Below are 22,402 nucleotides of genomic sequence, written 5' to 3'. Positions count from 1 at the left end.
TTTTAGCTAAAAGCAGTGCTACCCTTGGTGCAGAGGAGCGGCTGACACAGCAGATCAGGTGTTCCCATGGCCACTTTTTATGTGGGTTAAGTTTTGACTCATTGAGTCATTTTAAAACATCATCTTTTAGAGAATCACAGCAAAGTGAAGAAAAGGCTTGTGATGTGGTTTTTGGTTTTTTTGTTTCATGCAAGGTGCTATTGACTTGGCAGCTAAGAGTGCTGGCATCATCCCTGGCAGCCCCATGCCTGTCCTGGATGCAGATGGTTTGCCAGGGGTGTCTCCGCTGTCACCGGACACGGTGCCCACGGTGGTGACAGGGCAGGAGCCAGCAGTAGCACATCAGAATGGGAGCTCCATCACCACTGTGGAGGTCAGAGGCTCTTCAATGACCTTTTTTCAAGTGCTTAAGTGTCTTGCTCTTTCATTGTGTCAAAAAGCTGTATTATGATGACTCCTCTGTGAGCTTTTCCCTGGGGCTTGGTGGTAGACACTGCAGTCATGGCAGAGCAGTGTCTGTTGTGTGTGTGTATTTGGGGTTGAGGGATCAAATCATCACCTCATTGAGCAGATTTCCATCCTGTAAAGTGGCTTGCAGCTATGCATGTTGAACTTGGCCATCCAGAAACCTGGCTTTAAAAAAAAAAAAAAAAAGATAGCATTTCAATAGACTAATTCAGGAGGAAATCTGGCCCAAAACAGGGACTTTTAGGGATGTATTTGGAATGGGAGTCTGATTTCTCCTTGCCATTTCTTTCATTGAGACCAAGATACATGTTAGTTGGTGTCAGTCCTCTCATCCCATTCCCAGGGAGTTGATGGACGGTTTTAAAAGACATGACGTGTAAAGAGGATAAAGCGTGATAGGCCCTTGTCCCTTCCCTCCCCAGCTGGTCACTCACGTGGTTTCTGTTGTGTTCCAGGGCTCAGGCCCTGGGTGTCGGGTGCCGTTCATCAACCTGCCGACACGACCTGAGCAGGAGGCAGTTCCTGATGGCTTCCAGGTACAGTGTGTGCTGAGAGAACAGTGCTGGGGAGTGGGGAACATTCTCTGAGAACACCACTGGTATTGCTGGTTTAAACCTCATGTCCCCAGGTGATCATGCACCACTGGCATTGTCTGGTGGGAATGAAATCCCTGGCATCTGAAGGAATTTAAGGAAATTCAGGAAAGCTGCTTAAATATGTGTGGGTGCTGTGCCCTAAACTCACAGTGAGGCTGACATCAGGTGCCTGACCTGTGAAGGACAAACAGGTTTTACACATCTCTTGGTGGAGCAGAGGAGTTGGTGATTGCTCTGCTCTATCTACGTGTGTATTTTAGACATCCCAAGAGGTTTTAGCAGCTGGCAGTCCTGCTGCCTGGGTGTTGCTGAAGGAGGAATATTACAGCTAAAAGCCTGATTGCAATGCCAGAATCCTGTCCAGAGGATCTCTGTTCTTTGTGCTGTAGGACATGGACAGATACCTAAAGGGTAACTGTGGCAGCACGTAAGTTGTGAGAGCGTTGTCATCCTGTCCCCAACCTCTCTCTCCAGTGGGATCCAGGACCTGGTGTTGGATAGTTAAGCCTCAGAATACAGGCTGTTTTCAGTGGAGGCTTTTTCCACCCTTCCTGTGACACCTGCATGTGAAAAAAGATCAAATTAGTTTGATTAGAGCTTAAAGGAGGGGAAAAATTTTTTATAGCACAGAAGTTAGGAAATGAACCTATGAGATATTTATTGTGGTAAGGGGCCTTGGGTTCTGGTTCTTGTTCTCAGGACAGCTGTGTATACACTACATCAGAAAAACAAAATTACAGGTCTAAGATGAGGTAATGAGACTCCTTAAAGATCAGTTGAGTTTTGGAAAGTCTGGCTGTAAAGTGTGAGTAAAAAGTGAGTTACCAATCTAAAATACCTGTATACTCTTCAAGCAGTTATAGGATTTTTGCCTATACAAATACAAATCAATACATATTTCTTAGGAACTCTCTTGTATATTCATCAAAATGATGTTAATTTTATGATTATACAAAGATGCTTGTTTCTGTTGTGTAGGCATTTTAATTATTCTTTGGAATGTTTTTTCAAATGATTTGGCAGGATATGAGCTGAAGCATATTTGTTCATGCTTACAGATATTTTTCATGAAATTAATAGAAATTTTCAATACAAGTAATATAAATAATATATTCCTCTAATTTTAGGAATATTATCTACTGGATTTTTTTTTTCCTCCTAAAGTCTGGTTTTAATCTGATACTCAGGAGCTAAGTTGTGCTTTTTAGATTTCCGAGTTCTTCATAAATTTATGAACAATTAACTCTGTTTCTTGTTAACAGGGCACATCAGTCCTTTCTCTGCCAGAACTGGCCAAGACTCCTCTCCAGAATGGTCTGTCCACCCCTCCACTTCCCTCATCAGACGCTTCTAGTACCCGACTCTCTCCTCCCAACGTTTCTGCTCTCTTGGATATTTCCCTGCCCGGACCACCTGAAGATGTGCTTTCCCAAGGGGAACCTGCCACTCAGATCAGTGATTCCATCATTGAAATAGCCATCAGCTCTGGCCAATACAGTAAGTCTGAGCTTAACTAAAGACTGCCTATCAAGTTAAAAGAAAATCCCAAATCACTGTCATCTTACACGTCAGCAGAAACTTTTCCAGGAAGCAGTTCTTGGGTTGTGGGATTTTTGTGGGATTTTTTTTTTTTTTAATACCTGTTTGCAAATAAAATTCTGTGCTTGGCCTTTATTTTCTAGCAGATATGGGTGAGGGGCTTGTTGTTTGGGGTTGTTTCCTTTCTAAACAAAAGTTGGTGCAGTGTCCTGTAACCACATTAACTGAATCAGTGCCCTGGCATTGGTTTCAGGTGAAGGTGTTTCTCTCTCTCCTGCAAAGCTGAATGGTGACAGTTCCAAAAGTCTTCCATCCCCGTCCAGTAGTCCTCAGCAGAACTGGATTGCATCTCCCAGCCACGATCCCCAGTGGTACCCCAATGACTCCACAGACTCCTCCCTCAGCAGCTTGTTCTGTAAGTGCCCAGATGCAGAGAAGTGCCCAAAAAATGCTTTCCTGTAAAAAAGAGTCAGGGCACTTTTTATCAGAGATGAATCCTTTGGAAAAATGTAAACCCAGTAGGATGTTTGTAGAATTATTCCATGACTTCTTGCTTTCATTTCCACAGTGTTGCCCTGAACACATTTTCCTTCTCTTTGCAAGTCTGTTCCTGAAAAGATCCCGTTGCTAGATTATGGCCCATACCTTGGGACAAGTAATTCCTTGGCAGTTCTTTGTAGTCTGTTTGGAGCCTGACTCATCAGTTAGGGTGAGACATTTGGGCTACTGTGCCAAAATGAAAAGATGCCCTTGGCTTTTCTGCTGGAGAAACAGACTTTGTTGTGTGCTTGGCAAGCACTATCTCAAAGACATGAGATCACTGGGGTTGGTTGTGGTTTGGTTGTTGGTTTGGGTTTTTTTTCATTAATAGTTCATGGCGCCAGTGTAATGAGTGTCCCTACTCTTAGCAGTGTGCTGATGGTGTCCATGCTGGTAACACATCATTTTTAAGAGACAGGAGAAATGGATGTCTCTCCTCCATTTCCTACTTCCTTTTCCTTCTCTTTACCCTCCCAATTGCACGCGCTCGGTGCAGTGACCTACTGATGTGCCTGTTCTTTGTAGCGAGTTTCATCTCCCCGGAGAAGGGACGAAAAATGTTGCCAACTCCCGTTGGGAACACCAGTGGCACCTCCTTACTGGGCCCCAGCCTGCTGGATGGGAACTCACGGGACTCCTTTGTGTCGCGGTCTCTGGCAGACGTGGCAGAGGTACGTCAGCACACTGCACTCAGGCCTGCTTCCTCCTGTGGGGCAGTCACTGAGTACTGTCCATCAGACCCTCCTGAGATACTTCTGAGGCCAAGGTGCTTTGACACCTGTGCTCCAGCTCAGTAAAAGAGCGTTGGAGTCATAACAGAGAGATGTAAAATGAGCTGAGGGTACTCGGCACCAGAGCTGGTGTGAGGAGCTCTTGTGAGCAGGTTCCTTTTGGTGGGGGAGGTTGTGTTCACGTGCTCTGTGTGTCCTGCTTTGTAGAGCGGGAACTGAAAGTACTAAAGATGAGAGAAAGGTTAACAGTGATGCAGCTACAGCACAGTTGGAGGGCTGGAGGAAGAAATAAATAGGTCCAGAAGGAAGAAACAGGAGATGAGCTAATACAAAGTTACCTGAGAGAATGGCAGAAGGTCCTGTGCTGCTGAGTTATTGTCTCTGTTGGCAGAGCTGTCCCTTTGTGTTGAACTCTTTTTAAGGGGTAGAATGAAGCCCAGCAGTTACTAAGGCTGTGACATGCTTGAGGACAGGGCTCCCTTGCAGAGGGACAGACACAACGAACGAGCTGCAGGAACGTTATGGAACTCAGCAAGGAAAATGCAAAGTCCTGCCCTGGGAAGGAGTAACCCCACAGCAATATGGGCTGTTTGGGAAGCAGCTCTGCTGCCCCTGGGGATGCTGATAAGACACCAGCTGAGCATGATCCAGGGCATCTGTAGCGCCCGGGGCGATCAACAGTGTCAGGAGCTGTTCTAACAGGAGCGTGGCCAGGATACTGAACAAAATGATGATTAACCCACTCTACTCTGTAGAGTAACAGAGTCTAATCTGCCTGCTGTGAGATCATGTCTAGAATATTGTGACTAGTTCAGAGCACCCAGTATAGGAGATAAACTGGACCAAGTTCATCTGAGGGTCACCAGTGGAATCAGGGGTCAAAGCACTGGTGATGTCTAAAGGCTTCAGGGTGGGAGTGACCCTGCTGCCTGCCAGTACCTGCAGTAAGGTCATCAAGGAGATGTAGCCAGGCCCTTCACGGAGTGGTGGGAGGAACAAGCAAAAGCTGAATTGAAAAAGGTTCAGACTACATCTAAAGAAAAGGTTTTTCACCCCTGAGGATAGGCAGACAGGAAAACATGTTGCACAGAGATGTTGTGCAGTGTCTGTCTACAAAACTTTCCAGGACTCACATTGACCAAGTAAGCTGGTCTGTTCTCAGAGGTGACCCTGCTTTCAGCAGGAGGTTGAACTAGAGGTCTCTTCAGGCCCCTTCCAGTCTCAAATATTCTACAATTTACAGTTATTACCTCAGTGCAACGTCACATACCTTGTAACTTCTTGGGGACATGACCTTTGGATTTGGAAAAGGAGGTTCTGTACAGACCTTGAGGAGCTGCAACGAACTCATGCTTGTTTAGTGTGTCCTTGCAGTTTCAGACCCTGATATTATCAGCTGCCTTTAGAAGAAAATGGGGTGAGCCTCTGTGTTAGGCAGACTAGAGCAGTTATGAGAGAGGTGGGCCCGTGTGGGTCTTCAGAGAATGCAAGTATTTAAAATGGCTTTAGTGATGGCAGAATTTTGAATGACTTTTTATTAACTGTCCTGCAGAGACACTTAAAAACTGTGTTTACAAATACAGTTATTATGTTAGAGGTGATGTCTATAGAGCATCTACCTGTGCACCTTAATGCTGAGGTAAGGTGCACTGAGACTATGTGTGGTTGGGTTTTTAAGAAGCTTCCATTTTGCTGTGGATAAGAGCTGTCCTCTAGCTCAGCTCAGGTGAGATGAAGTGTCTTTCATACGAGGTGAGGCTGGGAAGGAAGCTGAGGGAACCAGACTCTTCTCAGGACAAGAGGCAATAGGCAAAATTCAAAACGTGAAATTCCACCTGAACACAAGAAAACTGTTGCAAGGTGGTCAAACACAGAAACAGGGTATCCAGAGAGTTGTGGCACCTTCATTCATGGGGAGACTCAGCACCTGCCCAACAATGTGCAGGGCAGCCTGTTCTTGAGCGAGATGGTTGGATAAAATGCTCTCAAGATGTCCCAACCTCAACAATTTTGTGATTCTTTGAAATTTCCACTGATGTGTAGGTCACCTCTTCTCTCCTGTCTCTTCTAGGTGGTGGATTCCCAGCTGGCCTGCATGATGAATGAGAACAGCATAGATTACATATCCCGGTTCAATGACCTTGCCCAGGAACTGTCAATACCTGAGCCACCTCGCAGGGAGATCCTGTTTGATGGAGGAGGTGGTGGTCCCCCAATTGGGGACCTCTCTCAGTGAGGGTGTGACCAGCAGGCTGGTGCAGACCGTTCAGCTGAGCTGGAGCTTGCGGCGCTGGATCTTGATGAGGGCAGGTTGGAGAGCAGCAGCTGAGGCCCAGCTGTCCCTGTCCTGTGTGCTTCTTTCTACCAGAGAAGCATTGGCTTCAAAGGTCTGGAGAAGTACTTGCAAGTCCTGGAATGTGCAATATATGGGGAACAACAAAACATGGAATAACATTACAGGAAATGATGTGTCCTTGCATCAGTGATGTAAGATGGCAGGTTTGTGGGACAGTCCTGGACTTGTACCTTGGAATGGCCTAAACAAGCAGCTCAAGTAGGGAAGGGATTGCCACAGGCTCCCCTACATGAATTATTATTTGAGTAGTGATCAAAATGCCATGCTTTCAGATCCACGTGGAAGTTGTGGAGGATGAAGGATAGGGGTGGGTAGGGGAACCATTGCGCATCTTGAGATGTCCTAGTTGGCACTCTTCTTCTCAGTCAGTCAAACTGAAGTTCTTGCACTCAGCCCAGGGCACTGCCACTCCTGCAGACCATTCTGTTCTTTGGCTGTTTGACCATTCCAGTGGGGCTCACACCTGCTTGCCGGTTTGGTAGGGGAGCTCTGGTCCACCCTCCTCCCACACTGCATGGATCCCCTGTTTCGAAACCCCATCACATCACAATCATCATCACCCTGACTACACTCACATTCTTCATCTTGAGACACTTCAGCACATTGCACAGTTCACCCTGGGAGTGGGGAGAGTCCTTTCCTGCTTTCCCCGAAGAACGGTTGCTTTTTAAGTTGGGAAACACTGCAAAAGAGCTTACAGTAGGAAAGCTGTGTCATAATTACTCTTGGCTTTGCTGGAAACCTGTAAATATTGCCATCTTTCTTCACAAAAACTGAGGATTTGCCTGGGAGAGGAAATAGGAAAGAATATTGTAATGTGTAGGAACAAATACTAGGTTAACACTACAGTGGCTGAGATCAGTTTTGTGTCACGAAGAGGAGACGTGTCAAGTCCTAGCTTAATCCCTTAGTCCTTCCTTGTTTCCTCCTTGCTCTGTGAATTCCATGTGCTCTGTAGTACCTCAGGGCATCATTACAGTCACTCCCAGGCATGAGTGGGTCTGGCACTCCCTGTCTGACATCCCTATGCATTTAATGTTGTGTTTTACTGTAGGAAAGACCCAGATCCTAATTCCAGTGGGTTCAACAGGATATCAAGTTACTTTCTGGAGAGCTGGTTGTCTGTCAGTTCTAGTTTTATAACTCAGGAGACTTTTCCTATTTCCTTTTCTGCCAGTCCTGAGTGAGAATACCCTTGTTGTGCCCCTTTTGTAAGCAACTTGTCTGCTTCTCCAGTTAGAGGATGTCCCTTGGCTGGTTTGAGTAGCTCTGAACTTATCCAAGGGGCTGCTCCTATATAGACCTCGACTTTGTATTATTAATAAATAAATAAACCTTCTCCATCCCTTAGGCTGTTATCAGGGTTCATTTCCCAACTTGCACTATACTTGGTGGATGTAGTTCTGCCTGCCTTTAGCTAATTGTACAAGGCATTTCTTTGACTGGGAGTCTCTTATAACCTTGCTCATGATGCACTGACTGTGTTTACTGTTTGTCCAGTCCCTTCACCCTGCTTTAGGCAGAAGATTTTTAGCTGCTCTGGAGTTGGCCTTATGTTTTCTGTCATTAGGAGAAAATGGAGCAAGTTTTCTGATGTACTTTTTGTGTGGCCCAGAGCAACCTTCCTGTTTCACTCAGAAAGGGGTGAGATTTGGATAACATTCCAAGAGCCCACGTACCAGGTTGCTGCATTCTGCTCTGTGACACAGGAGCCACCCAGTGTGTAAACCCAACATGAGCTCAGCTGGATGTTCCCAGCAGGAGGACACACCTCTGTCACTGGCAAGGGGGAAGGTCATGACTAGAAGAATGGAGGAGTTCATAGCTGTGGGCTGACTTCCCACCTTGACTGTAGGTCCTGTGAGATACGGAGTCCTTCTGTTGTTATTTCTCCTTCGTTATTCTCACAGACCCTTGTTTGATGCAATTATCAGGAAATCACATGAACCTGGAATAGGAAAAGTGGAAGGCTGTTACAAAAATGAATGCTGGGGCCTGTTTTGTTCTGAGCAATCCCCCTTGGTATGGAGAGGACACTCCCTTAATCTCAAGAGTCATTCCCACTGAAAGTTCTCAGTTTTCCTTGGAGTTGATCTGTATTTCAGTTCAGGCTTTCCCAGGCTGTTTCCTCTTGGCTTTGGGTCTTTACATTACTCATGCTGATTTTCCTATATGCTATGTCTCAACAAATCCTTCAGATTTGCAGGACAAAAGTAGAGGGCAGTGGCTGTGGATTATATGCAGGATGTGATACGTTCTAATCAAGTACTGTATAAAAAGAAATATGAACTCTCATGCTTAACCTTCTAAATATTGCAAGACCAGTGTGAGGGACTCCAGTGTATTTGTAGCTTGACAAACTTTTTATCTTCCCTTCTGATGCTGGCAGTGCAGCGGATGTGACTCTGGGTTTGGCTCTGCTGCACCAGCAGCCGAAATGGAGAGCAGAGCACTCCATCCAGATCCGGGAGGGCTTTTTGCCTGTGCCACAGGGAGCTGCCATCTCCTGCTCAGCCTGCTCAGTTTCCAGGGGGAAGGACACAACTGCAGGATGAAGGCAACACAAGTGGTTATTTTTGATGATGCCAGAAAACTTCAATACCCTGAACCTTAGCAAGTCGGTGTGGACCATACAGTAGTAACAGACTAGAAATGATGGGGGTGAGTTCTGCACTCAAGAGTGTTGGGGTTAGAAATGTATTTGGCATCAGCTCCTTAAAAGTTGGCATTATGAAGCAGAATTTGAGTTCAGAAATGAAATGCTTTGCAAACTTCAGTTTAAGAATAAAGCCCTTTCAGGACAAGTCTTACCAGGGGAAAAAATTAACAATAATTGAGATCATTGTGGTAATTCTGAATTGATGCAGCATTTGTTACCCTTACTATGTGAAAGGCCACTTGAACACATCTGTGATCCGACCAGCTCTGGATTTTAGGCAGCTATGCTTTACAATAGCAGTCATCATCAGTTTGTGCCTGAGACAAAGCGAAAAACTGGGGGGTGTATCCACACACACACACACACAAGTATGAGCGTGTGTGTGGGGGGGTGTTTTTTGTAAAACTAAAAGCTTTTTCAATTTTAATTATTTCAGCTTCTCCAACAGCAGGGACAAAATCTGTATGTGGGACAATGTCAGCCTAAGCAAACATCCAACAAGTGACAGTGGAATGGCTGCAGGATTGTTTCAGAGATACTGCGAGGTGGTGGACAGTGTTGTTTGCAGGGCACTGTGAGGTAGATGTTGGAGAGGACAAATGGACACTAACAGCCTCCAGGGCTAGGCTTTCCCCTCAGTGATTATCATCAGGCAGTTCTGAGTAGCTGATGAGGTGAATGGCAGAAGCTTCAGGGTCTGTTGTCACAGACAGAGTTTGGGTCCACCCGGGTCGTGCACTCTGATGGAGGTTCTGCTGGGTGTTGCATCCTGGTCACCTACACAATCCATTTTATCCCGTATCACTAAATCGACTAAGCATAGGAATACTAATTGTTTTTCATATGGCATTGTTCAGCCTTTTTCTGACACCCCCAATATTTCTAAATTGAATTACGTGGCTTGAATCTAACCTACAAAGACGTCTCATTTACTGACTGCAGATCCCAGAGTGGAAATTCAGTTGCATTTTGTTTTCTACACTCAGACTTCGGATGCATTTATAAGGAAAGTACTGCACTTTTTTTTAACCTTTTCAAACCTTTGAATCTGTTAAATTCACAGCAATTTGTAAATGTTAACTAAGTGAAACCTTGGCAAGCACTACGGCAATAAGTTATCATTAATTATTGAAACGTGATAACTGCTTTAGAGCTTATGGTTCTGGCAGCAAAATTTAATGCTGTTTCTTTTAATAATAGTTAAGCCATATCATCTAAGGTTTCTGGCTTGTTTGAGATGTGAATTTGTTTTATAGATTATAAATATACCTATATAGTGTATGTATAAAGCAGAATGCCTGTCCTTACTGATTATTTTTTGTACCATATTGTAAATTATATTATTTATTCTTTACCAATTTTGGAAAAAGGTGTTTTGGTTATTTAATATAATATACAAAAGCTGTTAAACTTCCTCTGTTTAAATTTCCAATTCAACTTGTAAAGCTGTTTTTATTCTTGTGCATAAATACATACTAATACTTGGTCTAACTTATGTCCAGTGTGTCCCTTGCTGTTCATGCCCGCTCAGATTTTTCCATTTAACCTTTATTTACTTCATAATGGGGGGTGGGGGCTCAAATTTGTCTAGAAGGCCAAGCCTTCAAATGTGAAATTCTCGTTGCAGTGAAATCAGTGGCATAACTCTCACTGGCATCTCCCATCCCAGAATTTTAATGATTCTCCCACAAGCAGAGAAGGTTTTGGTTGGGGGTTTTTTGTTTGATAGCTTCCATTCTCAGTAGTGTCTGCTCAGGGTGAGTGTCAGAAAGGTGGCAGACAGTCCTGAATGGCCTGTCTTGGGCCATGGGCATGAGTAACAAGGGGGATTAAAACAAACAAACCACACCAGAAAAATCCCAACCACCACCACCAAAAAAAGGTACAATAAAAAGGGTAGTGTATATCTTGGGTTTTGGTTTGGGGTTTTTTTCCATTCACAGCTTCAGATAAGCAGGAACTCAGCTGTAGGAGTTGTTTTTAGGCCATCATGTTTTATAAAACCACTATCAGAAACACCTTTTCACCCCAGGACACTCAGGAACAGGAGGCCCAGAGAGGATTGTACTCCTTTGGCATTTTGATCTCTAACATACAAAGGCAGCTTCAACATTGCATTGAGAAACTGCAAGTGTGTTCTTGATAAGAAATGTTCTGAAAAGCTCAGCAAAAGCCTTTTGAGTAATATTTTGAGGCTTCCTTCCCATCCAAAGAGTGAGGACTCGTCTCTTCCACCTATTCACTGAGAAAACTGGGCTGTGACCAGGTTTTAGCTCTTTCTGTGCAGCTTCTCCCCTCCACAGGCTGTGGAGCCTTTGGCAGCATGAGAGACCTTTAAATCTTCTCCATCTTATGTCAAAGCTGGTACTGAATCTTTTCTCACAGATTAGCTAATTTTGCCCTTAATGACTAAAACTGAAGACTGTAAAAAAATAAGGCAAAGCAAGAAATGAAACAAAGCAAGACATTGCAGTTGAAGTGCATATTTTGGTGGGTTTTTGTTGGTTTTGTTTCGTTGGGTTTTTTTAATCCTTCGAGACAAAAGTATGCTGCTAAATTTATATCTCTAAATTTACTTAGCATATGTGTGGAAAGCTGTGGAGCCATGAAATGAAACATTCAGCTGAAAGTGTTGGCCCCAGGGCACTGTGCTGGTCAGGGACAGGTAGTTGTCCACCGGGACCCCCAGGTCTTTCTGTGCAGAGCTGCTCTCCAGCAGATCCACCCCAGCCTGTACTGGTGCCTGGGGTTGTTCCTCTCCAGGTGCAGGACCTGCATTTGCCCTTGTGGAATTTCAGATGGTTCCTCTCTGCCCATCTCTCCAGCCTGTCGAGATCCCTCTGAAGGGCAGCACAGCCGTTCTGAGGTATCAGCCTCTGCTCCCAGCTTTGTATCATCAGCAAACTTGCTGCCCCTTCATCCAACCACTGCTGAATAAGTTAAACAACACTGGGCCCTGCATAGAACCCTGGGGACACCACTAGTGACAGGCTCCATCCCAGCTCTGTACCACTGATCATGTCATTCTGGGATCTGCCACTTAGCCAGTTCTCCAACCCACACTTCTTGAGTTTGCCTACAAGGATATCACGAGGGGAAAGTGAGGTGGGTGAAGAAGGACTTTGCTTTCCTCCTCGAGTATGGACCCTCCATTCACTTTTCCTTCACAGTTGGTATCTGCTCCTTGCTGCGGGATGGACAGAGGATCCCCTTGATCTGAAGTTGTCCCTGGTGGCTGCTCCTGTCTTCGGGAAGCCAGAGGAGAGTGTCTCCCTCTTCGATTCTGTGGCACTTCTCAGCCTTTCTGCAGGCTGAGCAGCCCGTCCGCCTGCTCACATCTGCTGCCATCTCTGTACAACACGCTGAGAGGATCAGGCGCTTGCCTGAAGCCAGGAGGCTACATGGCTTTCGGCATGTTTTGCATGTTTTTTTGGGAGCTCTGCCTGAATCGCCGCATCTCTCTTTGGTGAGTTTAGAGGACTTGGTTCCTTGCCGAGAGGGGAAACATATTTGAGCTCCCTCAGCAAGCGTAATGACCAGCAACTGAGCAAACTGCCTGTGTTGCCCCGGTGCCCCTCCCGCTCCGCTCCCTGGAGCCCGTTCAATCTCCCGCGGGTGTTCCGGGCACCCTGTTCGGCTGCCGAGGCTGCGGGGCCCGGGGCTGTGTTTGCGTGTCCTTGAGCAAGCGACGATGCCGAGAGGCAGCGGGTCGCGAAGTCCTCTCTGGGGGTATCCCGTACGATGATCCTCCCTCCTGGTCTCTGCTCTGCCCCGCCGGTCCGTGGTGAACCGCCCGCGGGGCTGAGGCGCGAGCTGAGCCCCTCAGCGGGTACAGCCCGGGCCGCCCCGCTCGTCCCTTTAAATGCCCTCCTGCTGCCCGCCCCCTCCTCCCAGCCAATAGCCGAGCAGTTTCCCTGACGGACGCGCGGTGCAGCCAATGGAAGGCAGCCAGGAGGACCGACGGAGAGGCTCGTTTCAAGCTTCCCTCCCTCCGCGGGGCTGGCCAGGGGGCGGGATCAGAGCAGGGCGCGCCGCACTCGATTGGCTGTTGGCTGTGATGGGCAGCTGCCTCAGCCAAGCGCGGGGCAGGGCGGGCCGGGCGGGGCTCCCCGGTGCGGGCGGAGGGGCCGGGCGGGCAGCGGGGCAGAGCGCCACCATGTTCCAGGGCGGCGAGGCCGAGCCGGCCAAGCCCAGCTCCAGGTGGGGCAGCGGGGGAGGCTCGGGGACAGGAAGAGCCGGTCGGCGGCGGGGAGCCCGCGGCGGGGCTTTGTTCGGGCGCGGGGGGTGCGGTGCTCCGGCTGAGGGACGGGCGGGGCGGGGGCGCGCTAGCTGAGGGGGTCGGGTCGCTGCTGAGAGGCCCCTTCGCCCCGTCCGTGCGGAGCCGGGGCCGGGGCCGGGGCCAGAGTGCCCGCCGTGCCTCAGCTGCCTGTGCCGCGCCCCGGGGCTGGGCCGGGCGGGCGGGAGCGGCCACGCCGCGCCCCCGGCGGGGCCGCCCGGACTGGGGCAGCGCCCGCGGGGCTGCAATGTCCGGCCCGGCCCGGCCCTCCGGCGGGGATCCCCGAGGAGGGGGCCTGGCTGCTCCGCGAGGCCGGGAGAGGGAGGGTCCAGCACAGACGCCCGCTTGTTCCGCGTGCGAAATTGAAGGGTGTTGTATGGTTGGAGGAGGGCGGATCTCCCGAGTACCGCAGGGAGCGAGTGCACTGATTAACCCATCTGCGAGGCTGTGGGTGCGGGAGGGAAGGAAGGAAGGAAGTGTTCGGGAATTGTGTAAGAATGCTTTACGTTTGCCTGGGTTCCAGACGCTCTGAGCTGTGACCTGGTTGTAAGAGACTTTTGAGGATGCTCTGTCCTTGGTGTGGTCCCTGGGAAGCGTCTGTTCTCACAGGACCTTGGAAACGACGTTTAAGGCATGAGCTGGGCAGGGGCCGGAGTGCAGCCCGTTGTTGGTGTTGTTAACAGCGAGCAAAGGGGGGGTCACAGCTTTGTCACAGCGGTGCGGGTGTGTTCCTGGCTCCTGGGAGCAAAGCTGGAGCCACCCACATCTCGGGACCAGGTTTAAGGTACGCTGTGTCCACAGCTTGTTCTGTTCATTTCCTAAACAAAAGTTTATTTCGTGGGAACGCAAATCCTTTTGCAGTTCTTGATACATTAGTTTCTCTAATTAAAACTGAGCCTAATTCCAAATCCCTGCAGGGATCACAAACAGCTCTGGAAGTGGGAGAAAAAAAAATAACTCATCCTAAGATGAAAATCTTTCTGAAGAAATTTTGCATTTTGATAACGTCAAAATTGCTGTTATAAATAAATGATACTATAAAGATTTTAAATTAAAGCTTTCACTTAAATAATTGTCCAGTGAGATGTGTTTCTGGTGATCCTGTTAATGTGTACGGCGATAGAGCTAACATCTGGTTTGCTGAATCAAATTAACTGCCTGGTTTTATTTTATTAAACTTTAATAATAACACGTTGTGTTTTTAAGGAAGCTTTGCTTTTCCAAAATGAAACAAGGAATTGCATGTCTAAGAGTTTCTGAAAGAAAAGCAGGGCAGAGTTATTGTTCTGCTGTCGCATACTGTAAAGAAGCATTGCTTAAAGATACCCTCAATTCATCCTGTTTCACTGCTGTGTTAGAACTGTCTGAAAACTGGTGGGATCTCAGTGTTTAACTTTCAGGCAGAATTAAAAAAAATATGCATTTCTTTATGTAGAAGGTGTCTTGAAGTAATGGATAAGTCTTGCACCCCTTCCATAGGTTGGCTGAGAGGTTCAATGAGAAAAGGGCATTCAAATTCAAGTGTGTTCGAATATAGGGAGAAAAAAAAAGATCAGAAGAACTAATTAAAATTCTTCAAATCTGCCAGAAGAGAACAAAGCAATTAGTAGAGGCTTTTAAACTTGCAGAGTAGGGCTCTTGATTTAGCTATTCTAGATGAATTGACAGACTTCTGTTTTGCTAGAGGGGAGGAGGAGAAAGGCAGATTTAGATTTCATAGAAGACAAAGGATTTTTTTTTCAACTGTTTAAAAAAATAACACCTTCACTTCTACCCTCCTCCTCAGGGAAGAAAGACCCAACATACCTGGCTACAAGACACAAAAATGTCTCTCTCAGAGAAGGCATAATCCCGACATAAACTGACCATGCAGTATAAACTGAAGTTACTGTACAGCATGTGTTGGGTTTCCATGTACTCTGCTGAAGCAGCTCACACTGGCTCTCCGGGCTTGGTGGGGTTCACAGGCAGAATCTGATTTTCTTATTTGGTGTGGGGGGACCCCACGCCCCACTCTGCTCTAGAACTGAGTGTGTGGGAGTACAGGGTGCCAGTGGTGCTCCAGAGACTGCACAGCAGGAAAACAGCTTTGTATCCTCCTACATTTGTGACTGAAGGGAAGGAGTGCAGAGCTCTGTCCTCTTTGCTGTCACCAGCTGGCAGACTTTGTTACTGTGCTCAAGACTGGTTTTGGTAATTCCTGTGAATGACTTAGTTATCTGACTTTCCATTAGTTAGAGTTTTATGAACCCAGTGTCACAGTCACTTGAAAAGTTTATGGAGTGCTTGGAAGGTTCCCAGCATTCAGAGGTTTCTGAGATTGAGGTGGCAAATGCACTTTGTGTATGCAGAGTTATTTTGGGTGATGCTGGCAGGAAAGGTCACTTGTGCTGATTCCCAAGTGCTTCGTAAGCACCTCCAGTGATGCTTATTCATTGAACAGTGGGGTGTTTGTAAGTGTGGATACTGAGCTGAAAATGCTCCTATGCTGAGTGTACTTGGAATGCAAGAGAGACTAGATGCATTTTAAGAAGTACCTGAAAAGAATGGGTAAAGTCAAAAGCTGCTAAATTAGGTGAGAGAAGCCCCTTCCCAGAGTATTTTTCTTCAGTCTCCCTGGTTTAAATACTTAAACTGCCTGTGTTTCTGGACCATTGTGAATGCTCAAAATACATAATTTTTCTATACGACGTCTGCTTTAATAGCGGGTTTAGATCTTCCAAGATATGTGGAGAGCACACAGGATAGCTGACTCTGTAGTCTGATGGACACAACATTGTAAATAAACCTGCTTTGTGTGATTTAACCTGTGCTACAGAAAAAAAGCTGTCTGCTGAAATTCTGGTTACTCATCAAGCTTAAGGGGTTCGTTAAATTCACAGTCATGCTAAGGATTAAAATATTGAAATTGGCCAGCAAAGACAGTCTCTCTGAGGCTCTGTCTATGAAAACTATTACCAAACTAAAAGAGAAACTTTTTTTTCCTTCCTCCCTAAGAGCCTAGAACTGCTCTCTGCATCTTGAGATCTGAAATGCATGCAAAGCTCATTTTCCAACAGGGCAGCCAAATATCTCTGCTTCTGTGAAATGAAATCTTAAGCTGGAGTAGATCTTGGCTCCAAGAGAAACCTCATCTTATGCCTGGCAGATAGCTCACCTGAAGTGGGGTGCAGCAGTCTCCCCACTGCAGGGAGGAGAGGGCTTGTATTAATTCACTGACCTTTGACTTGCGTTCAGGTTGAGTGGGATGAAGGTCTTGCAGTTTATAACTGTTCTCTTGGTTTAAAAGTAAAGGCTACTTTAGGTCCCAGATGAAGAGTTCAGATGAGAAGCAGTAAAAGTGAGTTCAGCTGCTAAGACGGTGGGTAATTGATCAAGTAAATGTGACTGTAAAGATTTTTTTTTTATGCAGAATCTCAGAATCATTAAGGTTGGGAAAGACCTCTGAGATCATCGAGTCCAACCTTTGCTTGTCAACTAGACCAGAGCATTAAGTGACACGTTCAGTCATTTCTTGAACACCTCCAGGGATGGTGGCTCCACCACCTCTCTAGGAAGCCCATTCCAACATTTAACAACCCTTCCAGTGAAGAAATTCCACCTGATGTCCAACCTGGACCTCCCTTGGCACAACCTGAGGCTGTTCCCTCTCCTCCTGTCCCTGTTCCCTGGGAGCAGAGCCTGACTTCCCCCAGCTCCCCCCTCCTGTCAGGGAGTTGCAGAGCCAGAAGGTCCCCCCTGAGCCTCCTTTTCTCCAGGCTGAGCCCCCCCAGCTCCCTCAGCTGCTCCTGCTGCTCCAGCCCCTTCCCAGCTCCGTTCCCTTCCCTGCACACGCTCCAGCCCCTCAGTGTCTCTCTTGTTGAGGGGCCCAGAAGTGCCCCCAGGGCTGGAGGTGCCCCAGCAGTGCCAGCACAGGGGTGGGCGCTGCCCTGGGCCTGTGGCCACACCATGGCTGGGACAGCCCAGGGGCCTTTGGCCTCCTTGCCCACCTGGGCACACCTGGCTCATGCTCAGCCACTGTTGACCAGCACCCCCAGGGCCTTTAACGCTGGACTGCTTCTCAGCCATCACTTTCACTCAGTATCCATCACTTTCCTGTGCTTTTTGCTGTTAATTTTCCAATTAATTCCACTGATTCTGCTCCCAAGTAGTGGTTCAGTTCCTTTTTCAGGTCAGGTCAGTCTGTTTAACAAAAGACAGGCATTAACTGTGGACTTACTACTCAAGGACAGGCATGACTTTTGGTAGATTTTCAAGAAGTCAGTTTGTTTCTGTTGTAAACTCCAATTTTTCTGCAGATCTGTTTGATATCCTCTGGTACAAAGCATTGGTTTTAATGGAACCATTTTAATAGTAACTGTTGGTTGAGTTGGCAAATTATTTGGTAGTTCTGAAGTGTCTGCTTTTAAATAAAAGTCGTTGGGTTTGAGTTGCATCATGGATGCATAGTTGGTATGTGCAGTTTAGCAGAAAGTCTGATTCTGTAATGGTTATTTTTAAAACTCTAACTAGTCATATGGCTTCTCTTAATCTTCTGTTGCTTCTGGAACACCACAGGGAGAATAGCCACTTGTGCTGCTGGCACCATTAGCATCATTCCAAGTAATTATGGGTAGCTTAGTGATCAAATTGACTCACCAGGAGGTTGGCAAAATTGGTGCTGAACTTGGGAACACCTTATTAGAACAGCTCTTGAAAAGTAGATACTGGACATAGCAGTTATTACCTGAGGTAACTTAAAGTCAGAATAGTTACACACAAGGGAGAATGAGAAGAGAACTTCAAATTTGTTGAATGCTATAAATTTTAAATGAGCTTTTGTGTCTTGCTCCTCAATCTGTGGTGCAGGGTATTGAAGCCCCCGGGAGGAGGTTCTAGTGATCTCTTTGGGAGTACAGAAGAAGTGTCTTCTTCAAGCAGACCACACCGGATGGCATCCAATATCTTTGGAGCATCAGAACAACCTCAAAACATTCCAAAAAGAACAAACCCTCCAGGTAAGAACTGCCCCATCTTTCTTTGCTATTGGGCTCTGAGTTGCAACACAGAACTGATTTCGTGTTCCTAAAGTGGAACACTGTGATCTGTCTTTTTATGTTGCATTTTTACATATTGAGTGGGCTTGAACAACAAATCACTTCAGACTTCTGAATATATGAATATTTCAGTGATCTGCATGTTCACAAACTCTTTAGCACATCACCCAAATCTTGATTCTTTCCAAGTTGAGGTCTAGGAAATGATGAAAGGAAACAGATTCTATTCTAGAACTGTGTCAGCAGTTAGCTGCAGTGAGCACAACCCTGAATCTGAGATCCACTGTTGAATTCTTGCAACAAAGGTTTTCAACTAGGCAAACAAAAGCAAGTCCCTCGTCAGCAGGGCTCTGGAAGTCCTTGAATTCCTATATCTTTTTAAATTTTTTAATATAGAGTGATAAAACTAAGTCATCTAGGAAAAAAAAGAATCTAACAACTGCCTTGCAGGAGGAAAAGAAAGCGGCATTTTTGAGGACTCCAGTTCTGCTCAGCCTCGTCCGCGCATGAATCCACCTGGTGGGAAGACGAGCGATATCTTTGGGTCTCCTGTGTCTCCCAGCATTGTGCGAGCACACCCCAACAAACCTAAGGTATTTGTACTTCTGTTGCTGTCAGAGCAAGAAGCAGCTCCAGGGGTCCTGTCACGCTGTCACAGTGCTCTCCTTAAGAACAGACCTGAACTGTGCACAGGGGGGCTTTGAGTTAGACAGTTATATTCCCAAAGTCTCTTTGATAACTTGTTATTTTGGGTGCATCAGATCTCTGCAGGCTCTGCAGTTTGCTGTAAAAGTATTAATTAGACTCTGGATATGTGTCCAAAAAAAAAGAAGAGAAAAAAGCTTTTGATCTTTCTTGTGAGGTGCAGCTGGAGTTCTTGACAGAGCCAAGAGGCATTTAAGGTGGATAAAGAGGAGGAGATATTTTCTGTTGTCCTGCAGTCTGGCAGAGGTGATCTTGCTTCAAATTTGGGAATTTGGTGAACTCTAGTGAGCTACAGTCATAAACCTTCATGTGGTCTGGCTCTGCACTTCATCTCCCTTAAGTATCTGTATCTGCAGTCACTCTGAAAGCACTTCAGCCGGAGATTAGGCTTAAATGATCAACAGTGAAAAAGTGGTGTCAGGCCCAACAGATACTTGATTTGTGCTAGATGAAAGTGTTCTCTTTGCAACTGTAATAACTGTAATTGTTATTACAGTTGTTACACATATTTTATACAGTTGGGTTTCGATCTTAAACCCGTGATGTGTAATGATTGCTTGTAGTTATGACCAAATCTGGGTTTGGGTAAAAAGCAGGATACATTGCCAATTATTTTATTTCTATATTTAAGTGCCCTATATGCAGATTTACAACCTGCTGCCTTACTCTAAGCAGATACTAATAAGTGAGTAACTACTGTGTTGAAAATGAGGTGGTATAGAATAATCTCAAGGGCCTGGCCGTGCCCCTCCTGGCTACCACAGAAATTAACCTTGTCCTGGCCGGAACCAGGACATTATTTACCCCTCATTCTGTACAGTCTACGTCATGTCATTTCCATAGTCAATGGCTGCCCCTCTAAGATGTCTTTTGAGTTCATTTAGTCCAGGACAATGGTTCTATCCATCCTAAAATGCCTCCCAGGGCAGGAGGGCTGCTGGGCTGTCAGCTGGTTCAAGCTGCACAAGGAGCTCTCAACTGGTGTATCTGGATTAGTCCATCCTCACTGTCCATGGTAGCCATGGCACACAGTGGCAGTGTCATTCAGCAACCAGTATCATACAAGGCAACGCTACAGACTGTTTGTACCCAAAAATCAAATCCCTTTGAGAGACAAATCGTGTTTCCCTGTCCTCCTGCATTACCTATCAAGTGCAAAAACTCCAGGACTTGGTGGGTCCTTGAGCAAAAACAAATCCACGGATGGGTTTGCCTTTGCTTGAAGCAGAACTAATCCAATCTGTCTTGCTCAACATATTCCTTGTATGCACCGCAGGCCCTTTGTCCCCTTCTGTGGTACTCAGTGGTTTTGATTGGGCAGGGCCAGCTCGACTGGCAGAGCCTCGGGTATTAACTAGCTAGGTGGCCTTTGCTAAATGTAGATCCCAGTGTTTGAAGGTCCCACCACCCATTGCTTTTAATGTGGTTTTTAACAGTGCATTGTCCTATTCCACCTGCCCAGAGGCTGATGCATAACAGGGAATGTGACACACCTCCTCAATCCCGTGCTCCCTGGCCCAGGTGTCTGTGAGGCCATTTTTGGACTGAGTCCCATTGTCCAACTCAGTTTTCTCTGGGGTGCCATGTTGCTCCAGGACTTGCTTTTCCAGGCCTAGGATGGTGATCCAGGCATTGCTGTGAGGCACAGGGTGCATCTCCAGCCATCCAGTGTTTATTCTCACCATTGTCAGCACATGGCACTTGCCTTGGCAGGTTTGGCGAGGGTGATGTAGTCAATCTGCCAGGCCTTGCCATATTTATATTTTGACCATTGCCCCTCACACCACAGAGGCTTTACCCACTTGGCAGCACATGTTCTACAGTTATGGATAACCTGGTAGATGGTGTCCATAGTTAAGTCCACCCCTTGATCACGAGCCCATCTGAGCTGCCAATTTGCCTTTTTCCATTGGTCCAGCCACTCCCACAGAGCATTTGCCACGATCCACGAGTCAGTGGAGAGGTAGTGTTGGCCATTTCTCTTTTTCAGTGATCCCTGAAGTCAGCTGGACAGCCTGCAGCTCTGCAGCCTCGCTTGATCCGCCTTGTCTCCCTCAATGGCTTCTGTGACTCCCCATGCAGACCCCATACGGCAGCTTTCCATTGTCCCTGTGTCCCTAAATACGGCAGGAACTGTCAGGGAAGAGAGTGTGTCACCTGTCACTTCCTGGTAGCTGATTGTATGGTGGGGCCTCCTCAGCACACGTCACCTTCTCCTCATCCTCTTCTGATGATAGTCTGAAATTTTGGCCTTCAGGCCAGTTCGTGATGAATTCCAAGGTCTCTGGGTGATTGGGGTTTCCTGTCTGAGCTCTCTCTGTGGTCAGAGTGATCCACTTGCTCCATGTGGCAGCAGTGGCATGGTGTGTGGAGGGGACTTCCGCTTTGAACATCCAGCTCAGCACTGGTAGTCGGGGTGCCAGGAGGTGCCAGTCCCTTCTGAGCCAGGTCAAACTCCTTTAGAAGCTGCCAGGGCTTCTTTTTCAATTTGAGTGTAACAGGCCTTAGATCCTTTGTGTCCCCAACTCCAGAACCCCAGGAGTCGTCCTAGGGTCTCTCCCCAGGTACTTTTTGCCACAGACTCCAGGAAGGACCATTCTCCCTGGCTGCACTGTAGAACACGTTTGTTACATCCTGTCCTGTCCTGACTGGCCCAAGGGTTACTACATGAGTAACCTCCTGTTTATTTTGTTTAAGACCTTGTTGTTGCTCAGGGCCCCACTTGAAACTGTTCTTCTTCCATGTCACTGGATAGAGAAGGCTGACAAACATTGTAATTTGGAAAAATCATCCTCCAAAAAGACCTCCAAGATCATCAAGTCCAACCCCTGATCCAACTCCAATTTCTATAGCATGGCACTAAGGGCCACATCCAATCTCTGCTTAAAAACCTCCAGGGATGGTGAATCCACCACCTCTCTGGGTAGGCCGTTCCAATGCCTGATTACCCTCTCTATAAAGAATTTCTTCCTAACATCTAACCTAAACCTCCCCTGGCAGAGCTTGAACCCATGTCCTCTTGTCCTATTGTTGGTTGCCTGGGAGAAAAGACCAACCCCCACCTGGCTATAACCTCCCTTCAGGTAGTTGAAGAGAGTGATGAGGTCACCTCTGAGCCTTCTCTTCTCCAGACTAAACAACCCCAGCTCCCTCAGCCTCTCCTCACAGGACTTGTGCTCGAGTCCCTTCACCAGCCTCGTTGCTCTTCTCTGGACCCGCTCCAGCACCTCAATGTCCTTCCTGAACTGAGGGGCCCAGAGCTGAATACAATACTCAAGGTGTGGCCTCACCAGTGCTGAGTACAGGGGAAGGATCACTTCCCTGCTCCTGCTGGCCACACTGTTCTTGATGCAGGCCAGGATGCCATTGGCCTTCTTGGCCACCTGGGCACACTGCTGGCTCATGTTCAGCCTCCTGTCGATCAGCACCCCCAGGTCCCTTTCTGCCTGGCTGCTCTCCAGCCACTCTGTGCCCAGCCTGTAGCGCTGCAGGGGTT

General features: G+C 47.0%; 2 protein-coding genes across 7 annotated transcripts in view; both read left to right on the top strand.

The window, feature by feature from the left end:
* CRAMP1 (cramped chromatin regulator homolog 1) overlaps positions 1-10,380 on the top strand; it is a 50,108-nt gene extending 39,728 nt beyond the window's left edge. For all 5 annotated transcript variants that reach the window (XM_027902674.1, XM_027902672.1, XM_027902671.1 and 2 more), the window contains exons 16-21: positions 195-373; positions 924-1,004; positions 2,327-2,561; positions 2,857-3,018; positions 3,669-3,814; positions 5,946-10,380. In XM_027902674.1, coding sequence (XP_027758475.1) covers positions 195-373; positions 924-1,004; positions 2,327-2,561; positions 2,857-3,018; positions 3,669-3,814; positions 5,946-6,110 — 968 coding nt within the window. In that variant the 3' untranslated portion in view covers positions 6,111-10,380. The remainder of the gene's footprint in view (positions 1-194; positions 374-923; positions 1,005-2,326; positions 2,562-2,856; positions 3,019-3,668; positions 3,815-5,945) is intronic.
* Positions 10,381-12,996: 2,616 nt separating this feature from the next.
* JPT2 (Jupiter microtubule associated homolog 2) overlaps positions 12,997-22,402 on the top strand; it is a 15,932-nt gene continuing 6,526 nt past the window's right edge. The window contains exons 1-3 of one of the 2 annotated variants that reach the window (XM_027902723.1): positions 12,997-13,089; positions 18,014-18,162; positions 18,652-18,794. In XM_027902723.1, the coding sequence (XP_027758524.1) occupies positions 13,046-13,089; positions 18,014-18,162; positions 18,652-18,794 (336 nt within the window). In that variant the 5' untranslated portion in view covers positions 12,997-13,045. Of the gene's footprint in view, positions 13,090-13,708; positions 13,797-18,013; positions 18,163-18,651; positions 18,795-22,402 lie in introns of those variants that run through there. The other variant, XM_027902722.1, reaches the window with a different exon arrangement.

The sequence above is a fragment of the Empidonax traillii genome, unplaced genomic scaffold (genome assembly GCF_003031625.1).
Source record: "Empidonax traillii isolate 1590-97213 ecotype Southwest subspecies unplaced genomic scaffold, ASM303162v1 scaffold903:size462939, whole genome shotgun sequence".
In the NCBI taxonomy this organism is placed as follows: Eukaryota; Metazoa; Chordata; class Aves; order Passeriformes; family Tyrannidae; genus Empidonax; species Empidonax traillii.
This window is presented reverse-complemented; position numbering and strand designations above follow the sequence as displayed.